This window comes from Copadichromis virginalis, linkage group LG22 (assembly GCF_057382275.1).
Source record: "Copadichromis virginalis isolate Kocher_CV1m ecotype Utaka linkage group LG22, C_Virginalis_male_GT1.1, whole genome shotgun sequence".
In the NCBI taxonomy this organism is placed as follows: domain Eukaryota; kingdom Metazoa; phylum Chordata; class Actinopteri; order Cichliformes; family Cichlidae; genus Copadichromis; species Copadichromis virginalis.
In genome coordinates, this window is record NC_140638.1 from 1,956,247 (window position 1) to 1,980,141 (window position 23,895).

The 23,895-nt window shown below is 41.9% G+C and overlaps 1 protein-coding gene across 1 annotated transcript; it reads left to right on the plus strand.

The window, feature by feature from the left end:
* On the plus strand, positions 1-23,845 carry LOC146682358 (major histocompatibility complex class I-related protein 1-like). The gene is made up of 9 exons (XM_085445606.1): positions 1-162; positions 3,170-3,445; positions 3,702-3,992; positions 5,078-5,362; positions 8,560-8,584; positions 12,449-12,468; positions 20,635-20,907; positions 21,117-21,228; positions 23,200-23,845. The coding sequence occupies exons 1-9, from the start codon at positions 108-110 to the stop codon at positions 23,207-23,209; spliced, it is 1,347 nt and encodes a 448-aa protein (XP_085301732.1). The 5' UTR covers positions 1-107; the 3' UTR covers positions 23,210-23,845.
* Positions 23,846-23,895: the final 50 nt, after the last annotated feature.

Sequence of the window (23,895 nt, forward strand, 5' to 3'; positions counted from 1 at the left end):
TCAGAACAAGGAAGCAGAGAGGAGCGGACACGGAGAGGAATATTCGGGGCAACGGAGGGGAATAAATCTCAGTTCATTCCGGATAAGATGACTTAATTTGGACTAAAATGTTCGTGATCGCAGTTCTGGTCCTTGTGGGGACGGTACCGACGGTAAACAGCGGTGAGTTTTAGTGTTTTTACACTTGTTGATGAGGCGGGTTCAAATCGAAAGTAAAATGTGACGTCGTTAAAAACGTTGTTTATTTTCAGCTAAGTTGACTTTTAGTTATGTTCGTTTAAATGTGCAGGTTATTCATTGGTTTCAGTGTTAAATGTGGTGTCAGAGACAAACTTCAGAGAGAAACTCCGCCCCTGATCCATATAACCCTGATCAGGGGCGGAGCTAGAGAAATTGTCTGAAGGTAGCGCGAGAGTGTGATGGAAATCAAATGGGTTTGTTTTTTTCAAACACATATGCAGTTGTTACGTGTGGTTAGATTGATTCACTGAGCATACGCGTTTCATATAAATATATTCTATAACTTATTAACTTATTTTCTGTAGCCCAGTTAATTACACATTTTAGTTCCATAAAACATGTGAGTTTTGATTCTATGTGCTGTACAGCCTGTATAATAAATAAATATGGAGCCCAATAAGTTTAAAATCTAGAAAGCTGCACAACATGGGGCGGCTCATTCACAAACACAATGATGCCTTGCTTGGTATCGTTCTTTTCAGCTCAACCTCACCTCTCTGAATTTACAGTTATTTTTTCATTGACATACTTTAGTAACACAACACAACTTTGTGGATTTTGCCTATTGCGGGTTATTTTTGGAAGGTAACTCGTGCAATAAACGAGGGACCACTGTATACAACTATTTATCTAAAAATGCATCTGGCGGAATAATACAAAACCTTTTAATAAAAAATATTACTAAAACTAAAACGAGAGAACAATCAGGTGTCACAGTAAGAAATTATTCGTGCCAGTAAAAAGAAAAAATGATTTGTCCGCCACTAAACAGAGGAGAACAGCACAGGGATAAACCTGCAGGCCCGACAGCAGGAGGTGTATCACTCCTCTTTGCCACCTGGTGGCAGTGTTTACTCTGCAATCTGCTGTTGGGATACGAGCTTTCCCCATCCCTTCCTGGTCCTTTGATGTTGGTGACAGTAGACTAGGTCTTCCTCGCCGCCTTTTATTGAAAACAGTTACAGTACACACAAGCACCTCCCATTGTAACCCCCCCCCCCTTCCATGGTTATAAAAGATAAGGTGCTGTGTGTGTGTGTGTGTGTGTGTGTGTGTGTGTGTATACGTGTGTGTGTGTGTGTGTGTGTGTGTGTGTGTGTGTGTGTGTGTGTGTTTGGGGGTGCGTTTGTGTGACCTCCTGCCCACAAAAGGGTCATAAAGGCAGGAAGTTACTAAACAAGCAAACAGAACCCTCACACAGGATGTGCCTGTAATAAAACACTACAGCCTCCCGCACCATTCAACAGGCTGGGGAGGAGTCATTGATCATATAGTTTGAACAAAGACTTACAAATTTAAGTAACACAATTTAACATTTAACAATTTGACTCCAACAATGACAAACACAGGGACACAAACTCACCTCAACATGTCAAACTATTAAAAACAATTAAACATTTAATAAAAATGATCCGGGCTCTGAGTTTAAAGTAATGCTGAGGTTGAGTTAAAGTTTGGGATGGTGGGAGGGTAAAAAACACTTGTTAACAAAACTTTTTATTTTCTTTAACAATTAAAGAAACTAGTTCGATGTTTTTTTTCCTTTCAGAGAAAATTTGAAGAACTCTGCAGTCAACCCTCAGTTATTATCAGTGTATTTGGATGTTTGCATTTCTAAGTTTGTAGCTGAGACTGAAATCACTGCATTACAGGTTGAAGCTTCAAAGAAAGACGTTTTTATTAGGGATGGGTATCGATAAGATTTTCACGATTCCGATTCCATTTTCGATTCTGTTTAACGATTCGATTCTTTATCGATTCTTTTTAAAAGGAGAACACTAAGGTCGATTAGCTCAGAACTTTGTTTTATATCTTCTCTTTGAACAAGGTAGAAATTTAGGAGTAACATGGCCTTACAAACCCAACAGTGAGATCTTAAGAGATCCAGCCTACGGCTCTTCAATGGTGTGTCACAGGGTCCCCGGGGAAAAATTGTAAATGTAAAATAATAAAATAAATATTCTTCTGTAGCAATTACACAAGAATATCCAGTAATGTCCTGCCTACAATTAAACACATTCACTTACTGAAAATCATCTGCTGTGGCAAACGGGTGCAAACCTTTGACCACAAACTGAGTCACTGCTCGGTGACATTCATCTATCCTGCCTGAAAGGAGACGCTACCGGCAGACTGCAGCGAGAACTGCCAGCATCTGAGCCAGACTCTGTCTCTCATCATGGTCACTAAATGCACAGTAATGGCAGGTTTGTAATAAGGCAGATCGCGCTAACATAATATGCACTGTTAGTTGATTATTTACCTGCCGCATTAACGGGAGAGGACGTGCAAACGTTACCGCTGCTGCTGGGTTGAGATTCACGAGTCCGGAGCGGAATTAAAAACACGACATTCATTTAAGGTCATCGTCTGTTTTGTGAGCAAATGCTTTTGATATTCGTAGTGTTTCCTCCCTTAAATGAAATCTCTACTTTGCAAGTTGCCCTGTTGTCATCGGTTCTCATAAAGTATAATCAAACTTTTGAGCGTTTGAGCCGCTTTCGCACCATGTTTCCTGCCAGGTAAATGACGCTCCGCAACGTGGTGACTGGAATCGATAAGGGAATCGTTTGCAAAAATGGCAAACAATTCCAAGGAACTGAAACAGTGGGAACCGGTTCTCAACAAGAACCGGTTTTCGATACCCATCCCTAGTCTTTATGATGTTGGAGACGAAGGTTTGGGTCCAAATCCCTGACTTATTCTGACCTGCACAGTTTGAAAGAAGCAAGAACAGAAAAATCGTTCAGTTGCAAACTGTGACAGAAATAACACAGCTGATTATTTACTGCTGCTCACTGATTGTTCATGACTGAAATAGCAAAGGGCCAGAGCTTCTGATCCATGGATCTGCAAACATACCTGCCCAGTAAAAACATCAGAGCTCATCCATCCTGCTCCTGTGTTTTCCCTCCTGTGTGACTTTCAGACACTCACTCCCTCCATTACATCTACACGGCGTTCTCCAAACCTGTCGGCCTCCCGGGCATCCACGAGTTCACAGCCATGGGTTTGCTGGACGACAGGATGATCGACTACTTTGACAGCGAGCATCAGGTAACAGTTCCCAAACAGGAGTGGATGAGAGAGCGTTTACCTGCTGTTTACTGGGATAGAGGCACACAGTCCCGCAAGAGCAAGCAGCAGTGGTTCAAGGTCAACATCAACATCCTGATGGAGCGAATGAGACAGAATGACTCAAGCAGTAAGTCTTTGCTTTGTTTTAATGATTTAATCACTCGGGTACAATCCATGAACTCTGAATGATCAATAATCAATAACAAAGCATGAAATCAAGTAACTGTAGAGAAATGTTTCCACTTGAAGTTCCAACTCGGGACCAAATTATTCCTGCTTATTGGTTTAAATTAAAACGTTTTTATGTTTATGTTCATCATCATATTTTCTCCTCTGATGTTTATTTAAACATTATTTATTAATTTCACCCTCCTGTGTTTCAGACCCTCACATTCTTCAGAGGATGGTGGGCTGTGAGGGTGAGACGCAGCCTGACGGCACGCTCAGGTTTGTCCGAGGCATGTGGATGTACGCCTACGATGGAGACGACTTCCTGTCCTTCGATGATAAAAATGGAGTCTGGGTCGCTCCGATTCCCGAGGCAGAACCCACCAAGTGGAAGTGGAACAGCTTCCAGATCCTGAAAGAGTACACCAAGGGATACCTGGAGAACGAGTGCATCGATTGGCTGAGCAAGTTTGTGAATTATGGACAACAGCAGCTCAAACAGAAATGTATGTATTACATGAAAAAAATTGTTTTTAAATTCATTATTAGTGGAGCCTGTAGAGTAGTTTTAGTTCTAAAAGTTATAAATTCATGAAATTTTTAGGTCAGTGTGTGACAACATTTCACATTAAAAAGTATCAATAATGTTTTGTTTTAAATTGCTGTCTAGTCTATTTTTTAACTTTTGCACCTCCTGAGGTGGAGGTGCAGCCACTGCTGGGCCTTCTTTGCCAGGGTGTTGGTGTCGTGGGTCCAGGTGAGATCAGCATAGATGTGGGTGTCCAGAGGAGACCCAGGACAGGAGAGACATTATATATCTCGGCTGGCTTGGGGACACCTTGGTGTTTTCCAAGAGAAGTTGGAGGAGGATAAGCAAAAAAAAATGGATGAATGAAAAAGAACAATTAAAAAATAACTGATTCTATTTTTAAAGTTAAGTATAAATGAGCTGTATGTAACGTCCTTTGTTTGGCAGAAATATGCTCACACATTTAACGAAAATATTCCTTCAATAAATGTGTCACTTTAACATCTGCATGTTTGCAGCCTGTGTGATCCATGTGGACATGTTTGTAAAATGAAGCAGAGCCTCTCTGCAGGTTTAAACTTTAACAGATCAGGTCTCACTCTGTGAAAGCTGTATCTGCAGCTCGTCTGTGAGATCTCTGCAGACCAGAATCAGAGTACAGAATTAAACCACTGTCATAAATAAATGAACAATCAAGTGTCTTTTATGGAAGCTGCTCCTCGAAGCTTCTCAGAATAAAATGAGGTAAACTCAGCCAGTCACATTTTTAGTTTTTCTCAGCCAATTAGATATTTTCTTCTTTGGTGACGCGTCATTATTCACAGAGTTATTATTCACAACACAAAGAATAAAGAAGAAAAGCAGTGCGACCAACTCCCAACCAGTTTTCATGGAGGTTACCAACCTATTTTTCCTCTTGTGTGACCGAAGCTTTAATACTTACAGCTCATATAAGACATCCAGTACCAGCTGGTTCATTCTTTAATGTGTCACAGATAAATTCATTAAATCAGTGTTACAGTTACCACATGTGGTGACACAGTTTCCATTTCCTGCTTCCAGCTCCACCTGATGTGTACATGTTTGCAAAGAAGGCCAAAGTGGAGACAAACCTCATCCTGACCTGCCTCGCCACAGGCTTCTACCCCAAAGACATCATCGTGAGGATCAGAAGGAACGGACGTGTTCTGACTGCAGACGACAGCCTGAAGAGCTCAGGAGTTCTTCCAAATAACGATGAGACCTTCCAGAGACGAGACCATGTGCAGATTTTGAAGTCTGACCTGTCAAAGTTCAGCTGTGAAGTCTTTCATGAGGCGATCGGTGTGGATGTTACAAAGACTTGGGGTAAGAAACTTTATTTATTGCCTCTGTTGTTGATCATAACTCTGTTTCTTCAGTCAGAGCCTGGAGCTCCTCTGTGTCCAGCAGATCTGCATCATTCTGTCCTGATCACAGTCCTGAGGTCAGATCCATGTCAGTCCATCTAGAACTAAGCTAGCATGTCACATGTAGCCCAGCTCTGCAGCCCTGAAGAAGCAGAGCAGCGATCTCCTCCAGAGCATCACTGAATAGTTGCAGATATGAACAGTTTCAGTGCCGTCCCCTCTCACTGACCTCCTGTTGCTGCTCCACATCACTGCTGTCAGATCACTGACTCCATCATGACTGTGGCTTCAAATCTACATCTCAGTAACAAACAGCAGCAAATAACTGACAGTGACCTCAACCTGAAGCTTGTGTCTGTGTTTCAGAGAACGGTGACCCTCCGGAGGAACATGGACCTGGAGCTCTGATCGCTGCTGCAGTGGGAGGAGCCTTGGCTGTGGTTGCTCTTGTTGCTGTTGTTGCCTGTGTGATCTTGTATAAAAAAGGCTATCTTGGTAAGTCCAGTGTGCTGTTGTGTGTAATTATTGCTGAGTGGAGCTAAAATGTTTGTCTTTGTATCCTGTAAAAATGAAACTGTCCTGGTCTCAGACAGTGATGACATGGAGCTCTGTTACTGATCATCACATTTGAAACACATGAAGAAAATCATTGAAATGAATGTAAGAAATGTTGAATATCAGCTGCTCCAGTCTGTCAGCCTTCAAACACTTCACTTAGTATTCTATTAGGACTCCATGAGGGGGTCAAAGGTCACAGTCATGTGACATGATGTCAGACTTTCCTGTCTGCAGCTTCTGATCCAATAACTTTGAGCCCTCTGGGACATAAATGTAGTTTTTCTGTGCAGAACAGAAATGATTGATGTTTGCTGATAGTGTGCAGCTCGTTTCCTCCACCGTCTCCACTCAGACACATCTGCATGTAGAACAAACCACTGAGTTCATCCATCATCACTGACAGTCTGTGTTACGTCTGTTTACAGGACGCAGACATGAAGCCAACGACAACAACGGTAACATCTTTATTTTTCTCTTATGAACTTTGATGCTCAGAGACTCGAGTCAGTCTGAGCCCATCCTCTAACACCTTTAATCTGACAGTAACAGGACAGCAGCTGTCTGTCAGTTTGGTCCCTGCAGGATCACAGACAGTCTGTGACTCAGGTCCCTTCAGAGAGCTCTGCTCTCATGTTGGTCCCTGTGGTCAGTGTAGGTCAGCAGTTCATGTAACGAGCGCATGTTTAACCTGTGGGAGAACACAAACCCACAGAGAGGCTCCAGCTGAGTTTGAACCCACAACCTTCCTGCTCAGTGAAACCACCACAGCACCTGCTCACATCCCAAATACTGCATCTACTGCTTCCATACTGGAGGAACTGCTCCTGACACTTCCTGTGAAACACTGCCAACTAGTGGTGAAGTTTGAAATAAAGCGTAGTGAGGTCTTTAAGAGCGACTCCTTTAAATGAGCAGCACAGCAGATCTTTGGTTCCTGCTCTCTCCTCTGTTTGTGCAGCTCAGTCTGCTGCTGAGCTCCTTCCTTTACAACAGCTGGGCTCCACACAGCCAGCTGTGAGCTTTGGCTCCACCCTGCAGTGGTTCACACCTCAGCCCGACAGGTGAAACATGGCTGCTGTCAGGTGTGTGCAGAGGACAGAGGTTCCTCTCTGTGACAGCTGCTCAGTTTCACTTTATGAAACAAACAGAAGAAAAACTCAGACGTACTTTTGACTTTCAGTTTCTCTGTGGAGTCACTGCTCTTTAACTTAACTCTGTTAAAATCAACAGATCAAAAGAATCAAACATGAAGCACTGACTGAATAAATGTCATTTGGTCTTTTGTGTGTGTTTACAGGTTTACCTCTGGCTGTTTACACCACTATACCAGGTAAACACTTTATTTTTCTGCTCTGGTTTTTGGTAAACGTTATCTTTTAATTTAAGTTTTAACACATAAGCTCTTATTATTTGATGTGGTAATAATATTTATACAGCAGCAGTGCTGAAAACCTTAAAGCTGATTTTAACCTGCAGTTCATAAATAAAAGAAACAAACAGATCAGATCAAATGTTTCCTCACATGTGGAGCAGTTTGTCCTTAAATAACCTCGGTGTGTGTGAGAGAGAGAGAGATTACCTTTTTTGTGGGGAACAAAAAAATGTTTTTAGGAACATCGACTCATTTTCAGTCTTTGGTCCTTTTTCCACTTTTCTCCAGGACCCTTTGATGTGAGATGTTCAGGAACACTGGGGAATTACCATGTTTCTATTTATGACTACTAATATAACCCAGTGTATACTCTTCCACTCTTAACTACATGACAGCACCACTTAGCACTTTGGGTGCCTTGAAAAGCGCTATATAAATCCAATCCATTATTATTATTATTATCACCATAACCATTTGGAAACAGATCAATAAGCAATGAAAGGAATGACCTCACATCAGAACGATCACTACATCACATGAGTTTGCTGTTTTGCTTCATTCAGCTCAAAATGTTTGTCGTCTTTACAGGAAGTGTAGCAGCACCTACAGCAAAGGACGAACTTTAACATTTTGTGTCTGTTTGTAGGACGTGATGCTGACGACGAACTATTCAGAGGCAGCAACCGTAAGTCTGTCTCAGCTAACGTGTTGTATCAAGTTCAAGTTCAAAGTTTATTCGCCACATGCAGTGGCAGGTTGCCCTGCAGTGGAATGAACCCGCCCCCGACCTTACACACACAACACAGACATCACATGGGGATACAAGTCAGAGAACGGTTGCATTACAGAAAACCACTGAAATGGACACTACAATGGGAAAGTACAAGAGGAAAAAAGAGACCTCTGCTCATGCTGGGCGAGAACAGGAAACAAAAAAACTCCTCTGCACAGAAAGCACATAAATGTCCACAGCACCACATTATGGAGCACGTGACCAGCAACAGGGTTGGGTAGGGAAAAGGAGTAATCCCAGGCAACACAGCAGCCATCCTGCCACTGCGCCGACTCTCCAGCGCGGGCTCAGACCCGCCTCGTGTTCCCAGGAGGCAACAAGCATCGAAGGCGTTGGAAGGGGAGGGGGGATGTGTGAGTGCTTATCAGTGTAAGTGTATGTGTGCGTGTCCATAGTTCAGCTGAGACAGTGTCCTTCGCCCTATCAGCCTTAGATAAACAGTCTTCCAGCCAACCCAGGTGGCCTTGCATTGGAAGGGAAGAATAGTCATCACACAGTCGTTATCAGGGAGTTGTTGTTCGGCTCCAGCCTTGGGCCTGAGCAGCTGGCGCCGTGGTGTCCATATGTGGAATATTGTTGATTGTAATTATAAGTCACATAATTTTGTACTCTGGTTTGACTGATTTTAAACTCATGTTGCAGCTGAATACTTTGTTTTTTCCCTTCACAGAGTCCATGGATATAGTAGCAGATTTTTAGCGTCTCTTGTAAGTATCTCTGATGCACTTCACAGTTTGTTAACATAGGATAGTAAAAAGTGGACATACCGAGGGGGATGCACCAGCGTGGGATCGGTCTCACAACGCTGGACCCACACCTAGACGATCGATGCTAGCTGTTACACATTAATAAATGTGATGGATATGACATCTTTTAAAATTTGATTTCATTTATTTTACTAATAAATATCGAACCTGTAGGTTTTGAGCTAAACTAAATTAACTGAACTAAATTAAATAATACAACATATTACAAAGTTTACAAAATATAAGAAGTAGCTCTGATATATAAAAATTCAATTATAAATATCCAGAATACAGTGGTCCATCACTTATTGCGGGAGTTATGTTCTAAAAAAAACCTGTGACAGGTGAAATCCACGAAGTAGCCAGCTTAAATTGTTTATATTAAATATTATAATGTTTTAAGGCTGTAAAACCCCTCACTACACATTTCTCTCAGACAGGCGTGAACATTTTCACATTTTTCTCTCTTGTTTAAACTCTCAAAGTTCAAACCTGAGCATTGTTCAACAGATGTTTAAAAACCTCAGCCACCTCAGAAAACAGAGACAACTCCGGCCTGCTGTATGTTTTCAGAATCTGAACCACAGTTAGAGCGAGGGCAGAGACAGCTTTGCCAAAGAAAATATGAGAATGAGCCAGAGCAGATCAGCGTCTGTGTTACTTGTAAAATAATGCTGTTGTTCATCCCTGCAGCTGATTCTGCCAAACAAGCTCAAGCCCAGGAGCCATCCTGAATCTTCTTCTACAGACCAGCAACAAGAACTTCCATCAGAGAGGACTTAAAGACTTGCAGGAACAACAGAATAATTTGCATTAATGATCAAGGAACTGACCTCCCAGCCCGTTGTTCCCTCAGTGGCTGGTTTCAGTCATTGTGCAAATGTCCTGTTTATAAGATTGAAACCTGCAGTCAGCTGAGACTGAAGACGTCACCTGATGATGACGAAACGTTTCTCCCACTGAAACGTCCAGATGAACAGAAGCAACTTTTTAGGCAAACACAGTGATATACCTTACGTTAAGAACAGATTTAACACTGAATTTGCCTTATACCGAACACTTTACGCAGCTGGATAGTGTAGTGGCAAGACTGCACACCTTTGGAGCGGGAGTCGCAAGTCTGATTCTCACCCAGTAACAAATAAAAGTTGTTGTTAAGCTTATTGTTGTGCACCTCTCTGGACATCTGATATAGAGAAATGAACCTTTTGCAGGGGTCACGCACACCCCTCAATGTTCATTCAAGAACATTGAATGAAAAGGTGGTACTTTTGACTGGTAATGCATATTTTTGTGTGTGTGTTTGTTGGATCACGTTATGAAAAGTCGTCACATTTCAGGCTAAAAGAATGTGACAGAGGAATGTAGGTGTTTAGATTTAGATCACAGCCACTGATATTTAAGGACATTAAGTCGTCTTCATCGGTTCTTACACGCTTCTCCTCATCTTACTTTCTCAGCCTTTACACTCTTAACAACCAAAATATGTTTAGAAAAGTTAATAGAAAAAAGTATTGACTGAAAAGCTGAAAATGTGGCATTTTGTGCAACATTATGAGATAAATAAGCGCTTTTTAAACCTGCAGTTCCGGTAATGTCCACTTGAGGCTCCACAGAGAGTCAGTCCCAATAATAATAATAATAATAATAATATTGGAGCGAATCAGAGGACAAGAAATTCATGTTGGTCCTTCTGATGTTATAATTAACGTGAAACTCTAATTTATTGATCCCTTAAATGTCTCAAGGTGTCACCGCATTGGACCATCAGTGTTAACACGACTCATTTTAAAGACACTCGGCTGCCGGAGAACAAGTCTGTACTCAAACTGTGAACTTTAAAGTTCAGCTGCTTCAGATTTCGTCTGTGTCTGTTTATGTGTATTTACAGCAGGCAGAGACAAGAACGACTGAGGGACAACTTATGAACGGGAGTGAACGCACTCCCCCTTCATGCTACACAGAGCTGTTACAGACCTCCTAGGATGAGACATTCTTTCAATCTACAATTGATTATACACCTCTAAGCATATGTGGTTAAATATTTCTAAGCATAAATGACAATCAACAATACAAATCTAACAGACCTTCTTTTCTTCGATTCTAAAACCAAATCCTGGATCGCCGCAATTCAGGAGGCCCAACTCACCATGAGAGAGTGGGACAGTGATCAGGCCACGAAAGAGCGCATCAAGAGATACCTGGAGAATGTGTGCATCAAATGGCTGAAGATGTTCTTGGTTAGGGGGAAAAAGCAACTAGAAGAAGCCCGTATGTGTTTAATAATCTTTCTGTTGTTATAATCTTCATTAGTAGAGTTTATGGTAAATGGCCTGTATTTGTATAGCGCTTTTCTAGTCCTTAAGGACCCCAAAGCGCTTCACACTACATCCAGTCATCCACCCATTCACGATGGCAGCTACATTGTAGCCACAGCCACCCTGGGGCGCACTGACAGAGGCGAGGCTGCCGGACACTGGCGCCACCGGGCCCTCTGACCACCACCAGTAGGCAAACATGGGGTTAGTATCTTGCCCAAGGATATTTGATATGCAGCCAGGAGGCAGCCTGGGATCGAACCACCGACCTTCTGATTAGTGGCTGACCTGCTCTGCCACCTGAGCTACAGCCACACCAGTTTAGAGTAAGAAGATTTAGTAATAAATGTTTGTTTGTTTGTCTTTTAAGTTAGTTGTGACCCAGAAGTTTGGTCTTATACCTTTATGTCTTTGAGTATCACCTGGTGTGTAGGAGTTCTGTTTGAAAGTTAGGTATCATTTTAGTTACAACTAAAATGAATTTTGAACAAACTGTAGGTAAAATCAGGTGATCAGTGTCAGACAGTAATCAGTTCTGAGGCCAGTCAAAATCCCAGTTTGAGCTTCATGGTAACTGTGGTTCTGCTGTGAAAGTGTTACATTTCAGCCAAAACAGTAGCTCTCTTAAATCTCTTCTCACTGAATGAGAGTTTCAAAAAACAACAGCCAAAAAACAATTTCTTTTTTTTTTTTGAGGGGGGGGGGGGGTTACTTGTACTCATTGTATTTTCTCAGAATCTAAATCTGCCCGGCTGTTACATCACACTAAAGCAGGGTTCGCTAACCAGTCGATCAACCTGTCAATGAAAGTAGGTCGCAAAGCATTTTAGGCTATTAACATATTACTTTAACCTATCAGAAGTTCAGTCACTTCTCTGAATGTCTCGTGATGTTTGATTGGCTGCAGAGTCGTTTGGCTGAAACTGCAGACCGTGTAGCAGGGTAAGATGGCAGATGGCGTCTGTAAGAAGCCGAAAACCTACCCCTCTCATTCAGAATAGGAGCGTGAGTTTTTATTCACTTTGGTCGATGTTAGGAGAAAACTCTGTAAAAAACCCAGGAGAAATAAAGACACAATGAGACAAAGTTACTTTCTTTGCTAAACGTGTACACGGGTGAGCTGCTGAGAACAACTCACACCATGCACAGTGGCTTGGCATTTTTTATAGGCACAGAGCACAGAGACAGTGAGAACAGGATAAGAAAATAATAAACAGATAAAATAAAACAACTCCATATGTGGCGCTAGTCTCGTCAGCAGAGAGCTGGGAGAGAGCTGTGAGAGATAAAACAATCTAAAACAATATGTCCCAAAACAGTATGTCTTTGCTGGGAAAGTCTAAAAGGATAATTCTAAACTAATCTAACCATAGACAAAGGGCATCTTTGTACATTTAAAAGAAGGTAAAGAAACATAGAATCATTTTTCCTGTAACATATTCCCTCCTGTTTTAACTTATTTTAAATGTATACAACAATTGTCTGTAAAGGTTATTTATTAAGTATCTTTAGCAATTTTTAATTGTCAAAATGTCAGCATAGCAGAAATGTAAATCATGTGGTCTAAAGAATGAAACAAATAAAAGAATAAAAGAATTAAGGAAAATACAATAAAAGAAAGTATAAAAGTAATAATGAAGAAAAATAATAAAACTAAAACTACAAAAAATAAAATAAAATAAAAGAATAAGCAAACCATATGTTGTACCTGTATAAACTACTAATGTGTTAATCAGTGCATGATCACTTGACAAGTCATTTTTAATCACCACGTCATTTATTAGCAGCTATTACAAGTTCTCCTCTAACAGAATTGCAACGGGATGCTGTTCTTCTTGAGGCACGGCAACATAAGCAGTCATTGTAGTTGTTATCCTTGCTATTATTAATTTCAATATTAATTTCAAATACTCTAAAGATAATTTCTACTGTAATTTTCCCTTTGTTTATCTTTATTTCGTACTTTTTATATTTATATCTACTCAGTGGGGTCTGTTTTCAACCCTTTTAAACTACCTCAAACTACTGTGATCTCTAGTTTTCACTTAATAAGGGATTATTATGTTCTTCCTGATATGGGTGTTGCTGCAGATGCGGCTGCAGGAGTGAGTGATGGTTTACTAAAAGGATTGTGGACACTGCACAGTGTCTCGTCTTCTGGTTTTACTAAACTGGTAGTTGAGTTCTGTTCTTCTGACTGTTTATATTTTGTTTTCTTAAATCTCTCAATTTACAGACATTGTTTTGTCCGGCCCCTGGACTTTTCTTTTCTCACCACTGCTCGTCAGCAGGAATGAGTTTTAATTTCACTTGCTTGATTACCCATCTTATTTATGTATTTACTTATTTTTGTTTAAGTAATGTATACACAATACAGCTGCTATCACCTTCGCTGGTATTAGAGACGAGAGTGGTTGCTCACACGCCCTTCTACTTTCGGACTAGTTCCGAAAGCGGTGTGAACTTTACGAGACGGAACTCGACCGTTCTCTCAACTCACCAGCACGTCAGTGAACAGCAGTAAAAGAAAAACACAGTAGGAGCAGCTCAGTCTCTTATTGGACCGTGAAAATTCAGCTTGCTCCGTTAATTAAAACAATACACACACACATTCACATTCACAGCTTCGACGCGCGCGCGACCGGAACCCTTATGATAAGGGGAGCTCCCAGAGCTACTTACTCCCTAGACCCAGTCTAGACCCAGCTGGGGGAGCTACCCAGAGCTCCAAAGCTACCAGTCGACGAGCTCCCAGAGCTACCAGTCGACGAGCCACTTCCGCTATTTTAAATTCCCTGAATTTAAAATACGTTTTTACGCAAGATTGTGTCAGTGTGTCTGTATCTACCTGGTCAGTGTCGCCGGGTCTGGTCCACCTTGATCGGGCCCCACCGCCGTGGGTCGCTTTCTAAGACGTTAGCCAAGACCCGAATTTAACGCTCTTGGTCTTTTATCACACACCTGGTGTGTGAGCTGTCGACAGGCGAACAACGTGGACTGGTCACGGAGATGGGACACGATGGAGGCGCTCCGGCTTGAAGGACCAAGAAATGTTAGGAGAAAACTCTGTAAAAAACCCAGGAGAAATAAAGACACAATGAGACAAAGTTACTTTCTTTGCTAAACGTGTACACGGGTGAGCTGCTAAGAACAACTCACACCATGCACAGTGGCTTGGCATTTTTTATAGGCACAGAGCACAGAGACAGTGAGAACAGGATAACAAATAATAAACAGATAAAATAAACAACTCCATATGTGGCGCTAGTCTCGTCAGCAGAGAGCTGGGAGAGAGCTGTGAGAGATAAAACAATCTAAAACAATATGTCCCAAAACAATATGTCTTTGCTGGGAAAGTCTAAAAGGATAATTCTAAACTAATCTAACCATAGACAAAGGGCATCTTTGTACATTTAAAAGAAGGTAAAGAAACATAGAATCATTTTTCCTGTAACAATCGATGACAGAACAGTCTGCCTGCTTTGCGCCCAAGCAACCTGTAGATGAAGAAAAGCCCAAACTGAAGTCGAGGGCAAAGGAGAGCAACGTCTGGGAACTTGTGAGCAGAGAAAAATGTCCTCTCCTGTTGTGCAGTGAAAGACACGACTGACAAACACCTTCCTGACTGTTTGAGACTGGGTGTGTCCAACTATGAGCCCGACTACAGAGCGCTAACTGATGCTGTGCAGTCACGGTCATCACATGAGCTTTTGGTAGATTTTATACAGTGTTAGGGGAACTACTGTGCATTATATCTGGTTACATGTGTTATGGAAGTTTTCATTTAATGAAGCCTGCAGACAACGGTGAGTGGGAGCTGACATCCTTTAATAAAAACCCAAGCTTGGTGAGAGAGAGAGAGCGGCTATCAGGACACTGACCAGCAGAGTCTCTCCCTCCAACACAGCCCTGGGTTTAAATACCTTCTACAAAACAAAAGGCAGCACACAGCTGGTTTACACCTTTGGTTTTCCCCAAAGAAAGAGTTCACACTGCCTCACACCTCTTACAGTGGTTGATCCCCTTGAGAAGCTAACACACTGACTTTGGCTATGTCCACAATAATGCTAAATTTGCAAAGCATGTTTTTCAGAGTTTGGTGGAACCTTTCTAATGCACCCTGACTCTCCGGGTGATACACGCTGGAAGTGTGTGACACCGAGCTCTGTCATGACCTGGGCAAAGATTTTAGACATAAAATTTGTGCCCTGATCTGTTTGGATGCGTTTAGGCAGTCCAAAGGTAGAAAAGAACTTAACAAGTGCTTTCACAATCCCACGGGTTTGTAATGAGCGCAACGGAATGGCCTCAGGACAGCAGGTGGCAGTACACATCATGGTGAGGAGGTATTGGTTTCCGGACTTTGTTTTTGGAAGAGGACCAACACAATCAACAATGGCATGCTCAAATGGTTCCCGAACGACTGGGATGGGTTTTAACGGAGCAGCCGGAATCACCTGATTTGGTTTACCGGCAAGCTGACATGTGTGGCACGAGCAGCAGAATTTTACTACATCAGATTGATACCAGGCCAGAAGAACTAACGGAGGACACGGTTGTATGTTTTTGTGATTCCTAATTGACCGGACATGATGTGGTCATGTGCTAAGCTTAGGACCTGGGAACAGAATGACTGCAAAACAATTTGCTGCACTCCCTCATGGGTGCAGCCAGAACTGGGAGTCTAGTAGCGCATCAGCACCCCATCCTCAATGAGGTAAGATGCAGATTTCCCACACTTAGGTTCCTTCACATAAGCCCAACAGGATGACAAGCTTTCATCATTTTTCTGAGCTTCTATAAGCTTGTCTTTAGCTACTGAGAGTGTCATAGCTTTCTTATCAGGCTGAAGCTCTACTGAAACAGTCGGGTGGCGCGCTTGTTGGATCTGAATCACTTAGTGCGTAGTTGGACTCATGGTGAACTCCTCTAATTTAAACTCCATACTAACACACCCACTACAAACACCCTTCCCCCACACAAGAAAAAACTGCCAACCAGAGAAACAGAGCCAACAAAGGACACTGGTAACTTACCCGCGACGATGATGACGGCAACAAACAAAGAACAAACGAGCCCACGCTCCAAGCCAACCCAAACGAGACGAAAAAAAGGAGGAGGAGAAGGTGTGTTAGGAGGCAGTGAGAGAGAAGGAAAGGCAGGAATGTGAAGCTGAGAGTAGGACTCTAAATGTAGGAACTATAACTGGTAAAGTGAGAGAGCTGCTGATGTGATGGAGAGAAGGACGGTGCATGCAGGAGAGCAGGTGGAAGGGAAGCAAGACCATTAGCACTGGAGCTCGGCGGTGGACTCTTTAACCAGCCTGTTTAAGAGAATTGTGGAAAGTGAGAGAGGCCTGTGTACTGGTGCTGATGTTCAGGTGATTTGTGGCAGAAGGTAATCAGCAAAAGTGAAAGATGGTGGTGAGACCTGCTGTGGTGGTTTGGAAAAGGTGGAGGCTGAGCTGAAGATGTTCAGATGTTCACTGAGAGTGAGAAGGATGGAGATGAGTCCATCAGAAGGACAGCTACGAGTCAGAGAGGCTGAAGTGGTCTGAGCATGTGCAGAGGAGGGAGGGTGGCTATGATGGAGCTGCCAGGCAGGAGGAGAAGAGGAGGACCTCAGATGAGGTTCATGGATGTGGTGAAGGAGGACATGCAGAAGGCTGGAGGTGTCGATGCCTTCTCTGTGCCTGCCACTTTGTAGCTTCAGCCTCGTGCATATCGCTACATTCCTATATTTTATTGGTTTCCTTTCCTGCTCAGTAGTCAACACATTGCTCTTCATGTTGCTCGCCTGCAATAATGACTTATTTCATGTTGTTGTCTTTAAATTGTTCCAATGTGAATGTTTCCTGTGTTTCAGAGAGAACTCAGCTGAGTGACACTGTTAGGAGCAGAGCTCTGAGACCCACAGTTACAGTCCTACTGGTACTGGTGGCTGCGATGTTTGCAGTTCCAGCTGTGGTTCTGTTGCTCTTATCTAAAGTTGTCAATCCTGGTACGTACAATATACTAATACATATGTTGGTTGTACCCACTACGTTCCTAAATGACGACCTCGGAAAAATGAGGAAATATGAGAACCGTCTGGACTCAATCTACACATGTTCGCTCTTTTTCTTCAAATCGCTTACAAACACACTATTTAACGTCATTAAAGTCCTGGTTAAGGTCAGAAATAAGGTTATGGTTAGGGCTAGCGATAAGGTTACCCATATGGAAAAGAAATGGTAAAAACATACATGATTTACTCATGAAAGCGGTCACTTTCGCATTACTTTCATATATTTTTTTAGTAAGTATCCAAAACATACAAGTTTCATTATATAATTTTTCAAGGGATCTTATATCTGTTTTCACTCTTATATGCTTTTTATACAAGTTTCATACAAGACAGATACAAACTTTATAAGATTTATATGTATCTTTTCCATATGGGTAGGTTTAGGGCTGGAATACAGGGCTGGAACGTCTATTACCGCGGGAGTGTCATTGCACTGGATTCCAGCCATAACCCACCGCGTACCATAAGAACGCCGAAGGTCTCCTTTCGCGTTCCTCAGGAACGCCGCGGGACGTGACAAAACGTCGGCACGCCTCGGGAGTGAGAACGGGCTGCACATAAATGTAGTTTTTCTGTGCAGAACAGAAATGATTGATGTTTGCTGATAGTGTGCAGCTCGTTTCCTCCACCGTCTCCACTCAGACACATCTGCATGTAGAGCTGAAACTTTTCAACAACAGTTAGTCTGGATCACAGTAAACTGTAGGATTACACTTCAGCATGTGAGTCATTCATACTGCATGTTAATGAACACGCTGCTGACTGAGGTCTGATGATGATTTCAGAGTTGGTCTGAAGCTCACTCAGGCTGTAAAGTTTTATGCCCAAACAATAACACGTCATTATTATCACTGTCTTCTTCCAGAACCGACGTGACAGTCTTGTTGTCTCCCTTCAAGGCCCCTTCTCCGCTCACGTCTGACCTTGTATCTCCTCCTTCTCCAAAACACCTCCCTGCCTAGTCATGATTATTTAATATTATCCTGATACTGATTCTATTCATCTAGTTCGGGACAGTCTGTTCAGAGTCCGTTTGGTCCAAAAAATATCATCCTGACAGTAGTCTGCTGTGATGTGTAAGCGGACACTTTCAGTGTCAAAAGTAGTCACTGCTCTTTAACATTTTTGTTAAAATGTCTTTTTAAAATATGAATACAGGTAAAAGAATCAAACATGAAGCACTGCCGGAATAAAAATGTTGTTTTGTCTTTTGTGTGTTAACAGATAGACCTCAGGTCAGGTCAGTACTTTATGTCTCTGCTCTGGATTTAGTTAAATGTTGATTTTTCTGATATTTGAAGTGTTTATGTGGTAATTATTATTCGAGATGGCACAATATCACTTTTTATGCCCGATACCGATATCATGAATTTAGATATCTGCCGATACTGATATGAAGCTAATATAGTCTATTTTATAATCAATAAAACTGTTTTTATGTCTTCCTGCATTTTGTACTAAGTTCATACTAAAATTTAATAATAAAAAACAAAACACTAAAACTATTCTATTATGCTTGTATGCAAAAAATACACTGCAGCCAAACTAGTTCACAGTTCAACAATACTGATCTTTATATTTAAACTTTTAACAGAACTTTTAACATTACTTGTACTCTAACTATTTCAGGTAATATTCAAAAAGTATTTTAAAATGCAATTTTTTGCAGATTTCAAAAACTCTTTGGTTCTGAAAAAAAGAAGCGCAATATCAGCACAAAATAATGTTTATATTTAACAGCTTTTAAAAAATGGACCCTTTTATGCTTAAAGCTGAACATAAACAGATATCCAGAGTGGAGAGCAGTGCAAATAAATGCAAACACGCCGTGATACATGGACGTCAGTGTAAGCTGTTTCTATCACATATAACTTGAGATATTTAACGCAGTGGGAACTAATTTTGTCTGGGATGCTGACCTTGGCACAACACCTGGTTTGGCAGCACATAGTGAGGCTCCAGATGTTTTCAGTGTGAACTCCAGACCGCCGACAGGTCTCGCACGCAACATCACGTCATACGTTATGCTCCGACGTGCTCCGGTCACTGCCTGGGTTACGCCATGTCGCAAGATTTGTGAGGTGCTTTTGTGATATTTAATGGATCAGATTACATGTTTTATTTCTTTCCAATATGCGATCCAGTAATTTAGGTCAGGATCTGACTGATACGTAATACCAGATCGGTCCATCCCGAGTAAAAGTATTTATACAGCAGCAGTGGTGAAAACCTGAAAGCTGATTTTAACCTGCGGTTCATAAATAAAAGATTAAACAGAAGTGACAGAAAGACAACAGCTTTAAATGTTTCCTCACATGTGGAGCTCTGTAAGCTGTAAATTTTTAATTTTGCACTCTAAGTTTATCAACAATTACTTATTTAAGCTTTCAATTTCAAAGAAATACTCAAATTTTATTTAATTAATGAAATTTGAACTTTACTCTATGAGGATGTAAAGTTAAAAGCAGTTTCAGCAGATGTGTCTGCAGGTTTATGAATTTATAGATCATATCCTGAAGTCGTTGCCATGTGAGAGTCAGTGTATACCTAATTTTTCGTCTGCAGCCCCCTCACAGAAGTTTAAAAAGTTGGAATTCTGTGAATATGTTCATTAAGCCTTCCAGTTATAATGAAATAACCTTTGCAGCGCTGAGGAGCTGAAGCTTCTGACACACACTGAAACATTTCTGTTAGCAGCAGTCTGTTCCTCACTGTGATCCCGACCTCTGCCGAGTCACAAAGGAAACGGATAACATGATGAAGTGAAGCGTGGGAACTCAAAGACAGTCTGGGGAACAAAAGCCCCAAAACACTAAAACAGGACTCGGTTCATTGGTCAGAGCAGAATCATGGTGGTAATCGATCATCTTAATCACACAGTTTGCAACACAAACATGTTAAATTTAATCTACAACTCTTAAAAACAATAAGATGTGTTCAGCTCAGACCTGCCTAACAGGATGTAACACGCTCACACAGGAAGCTGCTCGCTAGCTAACAAACAGACAGACATGCTACTAACAGCAGGCCTGGAGTCAGTGCCTGCTGTCAACGTGGGCGATGCGGTCAGATTAGGCGCTGCTGCAGAAACAGGAGAAACGTGCAATAAGCAAAAAAACTGATGGAGCACAAAGTGTAGCTGGTACGTGACAGGTGTGCCACAGCTGTGTCGTTTTGGCTCATCTTCAAGGAGCAGTCAGTCACATTGTGAGTGTTGGAAAGTATTTTTGATTCAGATGCTCAAGACATTCATCTGGATTCATTTCCTGCTCGTTCCAGCAGAGCTCCTGTTTTCAGTAGTTAGTTGGAAATATCAGAGGTACAGTTCTCATGTGTCGATCCACCCTGAGGACATCACTTTATATTTTCTCCTTCCAGCTCAAGTTCAGGGTTATGCACAGAACTCGAAGGACGGTGAAAAAATCCTCTTGACATGCATCGCCAGAGGCCAGGGAGCCATCGACGTGGAGATCAAGCGTAACGGGGAGACTGTAACTGAAGAGAAGGGTCTGATGAGATCAGACACCGAGACAAACAAAGACGGCACCTTGGAGATAAGAGCCCATGTGGAGATTTCAAAGCATGACAAGTCTAAGTACAGCTATGAAGTCATTTATGAGGCACCCAAAAAACCAACTGTAATTAAATTTGGTAAGAAATTTTACACTGTTTTTGTCATTTGTCAAAGTTTTCTGTCTTTTAGATTATAATAGTTTTCTGTGTTTTCAGACCTGTTGTTGCTTAGAGCCGTGGCAGTTAATGTATTCAGGGCCTGAGTTTCACTGTGAGATTTTGGTGTTTTGCATAATTTATCTGTTATATAATAATCATAGAATTTCATCTAATATTGTTCTACTCAGACTGTGCATTGCCCTGGAGTGAACCATCAAAGCTGAGACCAGCTCTGGAAACAGTGAACCCTCAGAGCTGGCACGAAATCAGTGAACTACTGGTCTGCTACACCGACCCCAGGTCTGTAACGCTCCTGCAACACTGAAGTATCAACAATTACTGGATCTGAGCTGTTTAAGATGGTAGCTAGGCACTAAGGCTAATAACGAAGTGACAACGTTAATGTTGAAGTAGTGAGCAAACGTCATCTGTCCTACCTGTGTGTAACGTTGGTGGACAGTGTCAGTGTGGGATAACAGTGTTTGTGTGCCCTGATCAAAACTGAGAAAAGTACCTGCAGCTACACACTACAGCCAGCTTTGCTAACTATCAGCAAAGTGATGAGGAAGCACAGCACGACCTAAAAGGCTCTTATTTGTCAGACACAGTTACTTTACTGAGCAGAGATATGCAGAGAATGAAACTATCTCAGCAGGAAGTGAAAATGAAACAAGGAATCTCATTTTGGAAGCATTAAAGCTTAATGTGGTCGAAACATTGAGATATTTACATTTACAGTTGTGTCCAAAATGAATCCAGATGAATGTCTTACTAACGTTACTTCATCTTTTTGATTTAAAACACTCCCCTGTATGTAGCTGGTGCCAGTGTGTTAAAGGTTAAACGTGTTTCACACGCAGATGTAATACAAATAAATAAACAGTCAGTTTCGGTGACAAATCAGAATCAGAATCAGAATCAGAAAGGGTTTTATTGCCAAATGTTGAGCAGGTTTACAACATTAGGAAATTGCTGCGGTGCTTCAGTGCAAACATACTGTTATAAATACTGTTATAAATTAAGCTTAAATAGACATGAAAATAAAAATGAGAATAAGAATTAAGAGTGCTACGTAGAAAGATATATACATGAGTGCAGGTGGTGATCAGTGCAAACATGGAATGATGCAGTGAACACAGCGTAGGGTCATGTGTTAGTGGTGGGAACAGTCATACGGTTATTGTTCATGTGTCCAACAGCAGAGGGGAAGAAACTGTTCTTATGGCGAGAGGTTCTGGTGCGGATGGACCGGAGCCTCCTGCCTGAGGGGAGCAGGTCAAACAGACTGTGTCCAGGGTGAGAAGGGTCAGCTGAGATCCGAGCTGCACGCCGCAATGTCCTGGAGGTGTACAGGTGTACAGTCTGCAGCCAATCACCTTCTCAGCAGAGCGCACAACACGCTGCAGTCTCTGTTTGTCCCTGATAGTGGCTCCAGCGTACCACACGGTGATGGAGGAGGTGAGGATGGACTCGATGATTGCAGTGTAGAACTGCATCATCGTCCGTGTTGGCAGGTTGAATTTCTTCAGCTGCCTCAGGAAGTACATCCTCTGCTGGGCTTTCTTGATGACGGAGGTGATGGTGGGCTCCCACTTCAGGTCCTGGGTGATGGTGGTACTCAGGAAGCGGAACGAGTCCACAGAGGTGATGGGGGTGTCAGTCAGGATGATGGGGGGGAGTGGAGCTGTGTGCTTCCTGAAGTCCACAATAATCTCCACTGTCTTCTGGGCATTCAGCACCAGGTTGTTGTGGCTGCACCAGGACACCAGACGTTCAACCTCCCTCCTGTAGGCAGACTCGTCCCCGTCCGAGATGAGTCCAATAACGGTGGTGTCATCTGCAAACTTGATTAGCTTGACAGACTGGTGGGTGGAGGTGCAGCAGTTGGTGTACAGGGAGAAGAGCAGAGGAGAAAGAACACAGCCCTGAGGGGAGCCGGTGCTGATGGTCCGTGTTACACGCTGGACCAGTAATGCAGCGCACACCAAAGGACAAACACAGAGCACCTGACATTTTATACAGCGTCAGTCTAAACAGTTATTTTTTGTAAAGCTTCATTATTTAGACACAGACTTTATTAAAGCCACACTGGGGAAATTCACGTTACTGCAGCACAGGTGTCAGCAAGAACAGGGAATAAGAGATATGTTAGAAAATTAAGAAAAAATAGTGCACAACATATATTTTACCAATATTTTTGTTTTATTGGAGACATTTTCAGTTTTGCTGAACATAAGAAATATGAAACAAAACTGTTGCTTGTTCCTGCAGTTGTTTCTGACACCTGAGTCGCTGACAGCTGTATCCCGGACCGAGACGCTCAGTCCTGTGAAGCCCTGAAGTCTCCATCAGATGTACACACAGCACCAGATTTACCAAAACATATTTACCAGTGTGCAGAGCATTAAGACTAAGGGTTTTTTTAGTAGCACATTTTCTTTTTAATGCATTGTACAGATTAGGAAACTGATGAGTCAGCATTAAAATGAGGTTCTTTGAAATGAGTTTTTAAAAAGTGCCTCTTTAAGCTGAACCTCAGTCACAGTGAACGTCACATGAGGTCAGAGGTGAATTCAGGTTTTTATGTATGTTCATAAGTCTTGTTTCATTATTATTGTGTTTCCTGGTGTAATTTCAAGTGAGCCCTGCAGACTGGCCACATGTGCAGTGTGTGTCCAGAAAAGGATGGATGGAGAATTTCATGCAGTCCTTGTTGGAGCGATTTGTTCTTTATTTTTAATTAAGTTTGTTGTTGGTTTACTTATATTTTTTGTTATTTACAAGTTTTATTTGTAGGTTAATACTTGTTTAATTTTTTTGCTTTGATTTGTTGCTTATCTTAAGTCAGTCAGGAAGAACTGTGGGGCCATTTTTTCTAAAAAATAAAGGGACTGGTATAGGACCAGCATGCACTGGGGAGGGCCAATGTTTTTTTTTGTTGTTTTTTTTTTTTTTTTTACCAAAACA

What these genes read in the sequence shown, in the direction of transcription:
- LOC146682358 (XM_085445606.1), top strand. Translation starts at nt 108, where the DNA reads ATGTTCGTGATCGCAGTTCTGGTCCTTGTGGGGACGGTACCGACGGTA. An exon ending in GAGACAGAATGACTCAAGCA is followed by an intron (nt 3,446 to 3,701) that starts GTAAGTCTTTGC and finishes CCTGTGTTTCAG; the next exon opens with ACCCTCACATTCTTCAGAGG. An exon ending in CAGTCTTCCAGCCAACCCAG is followed by an intron (nt 8,585 to 12,448) that starts GTGGCCTTGCAT and finishes TAGTCTCGTCAG; the next exon opens with CAGAGAGCTGGGAGAGAGCT.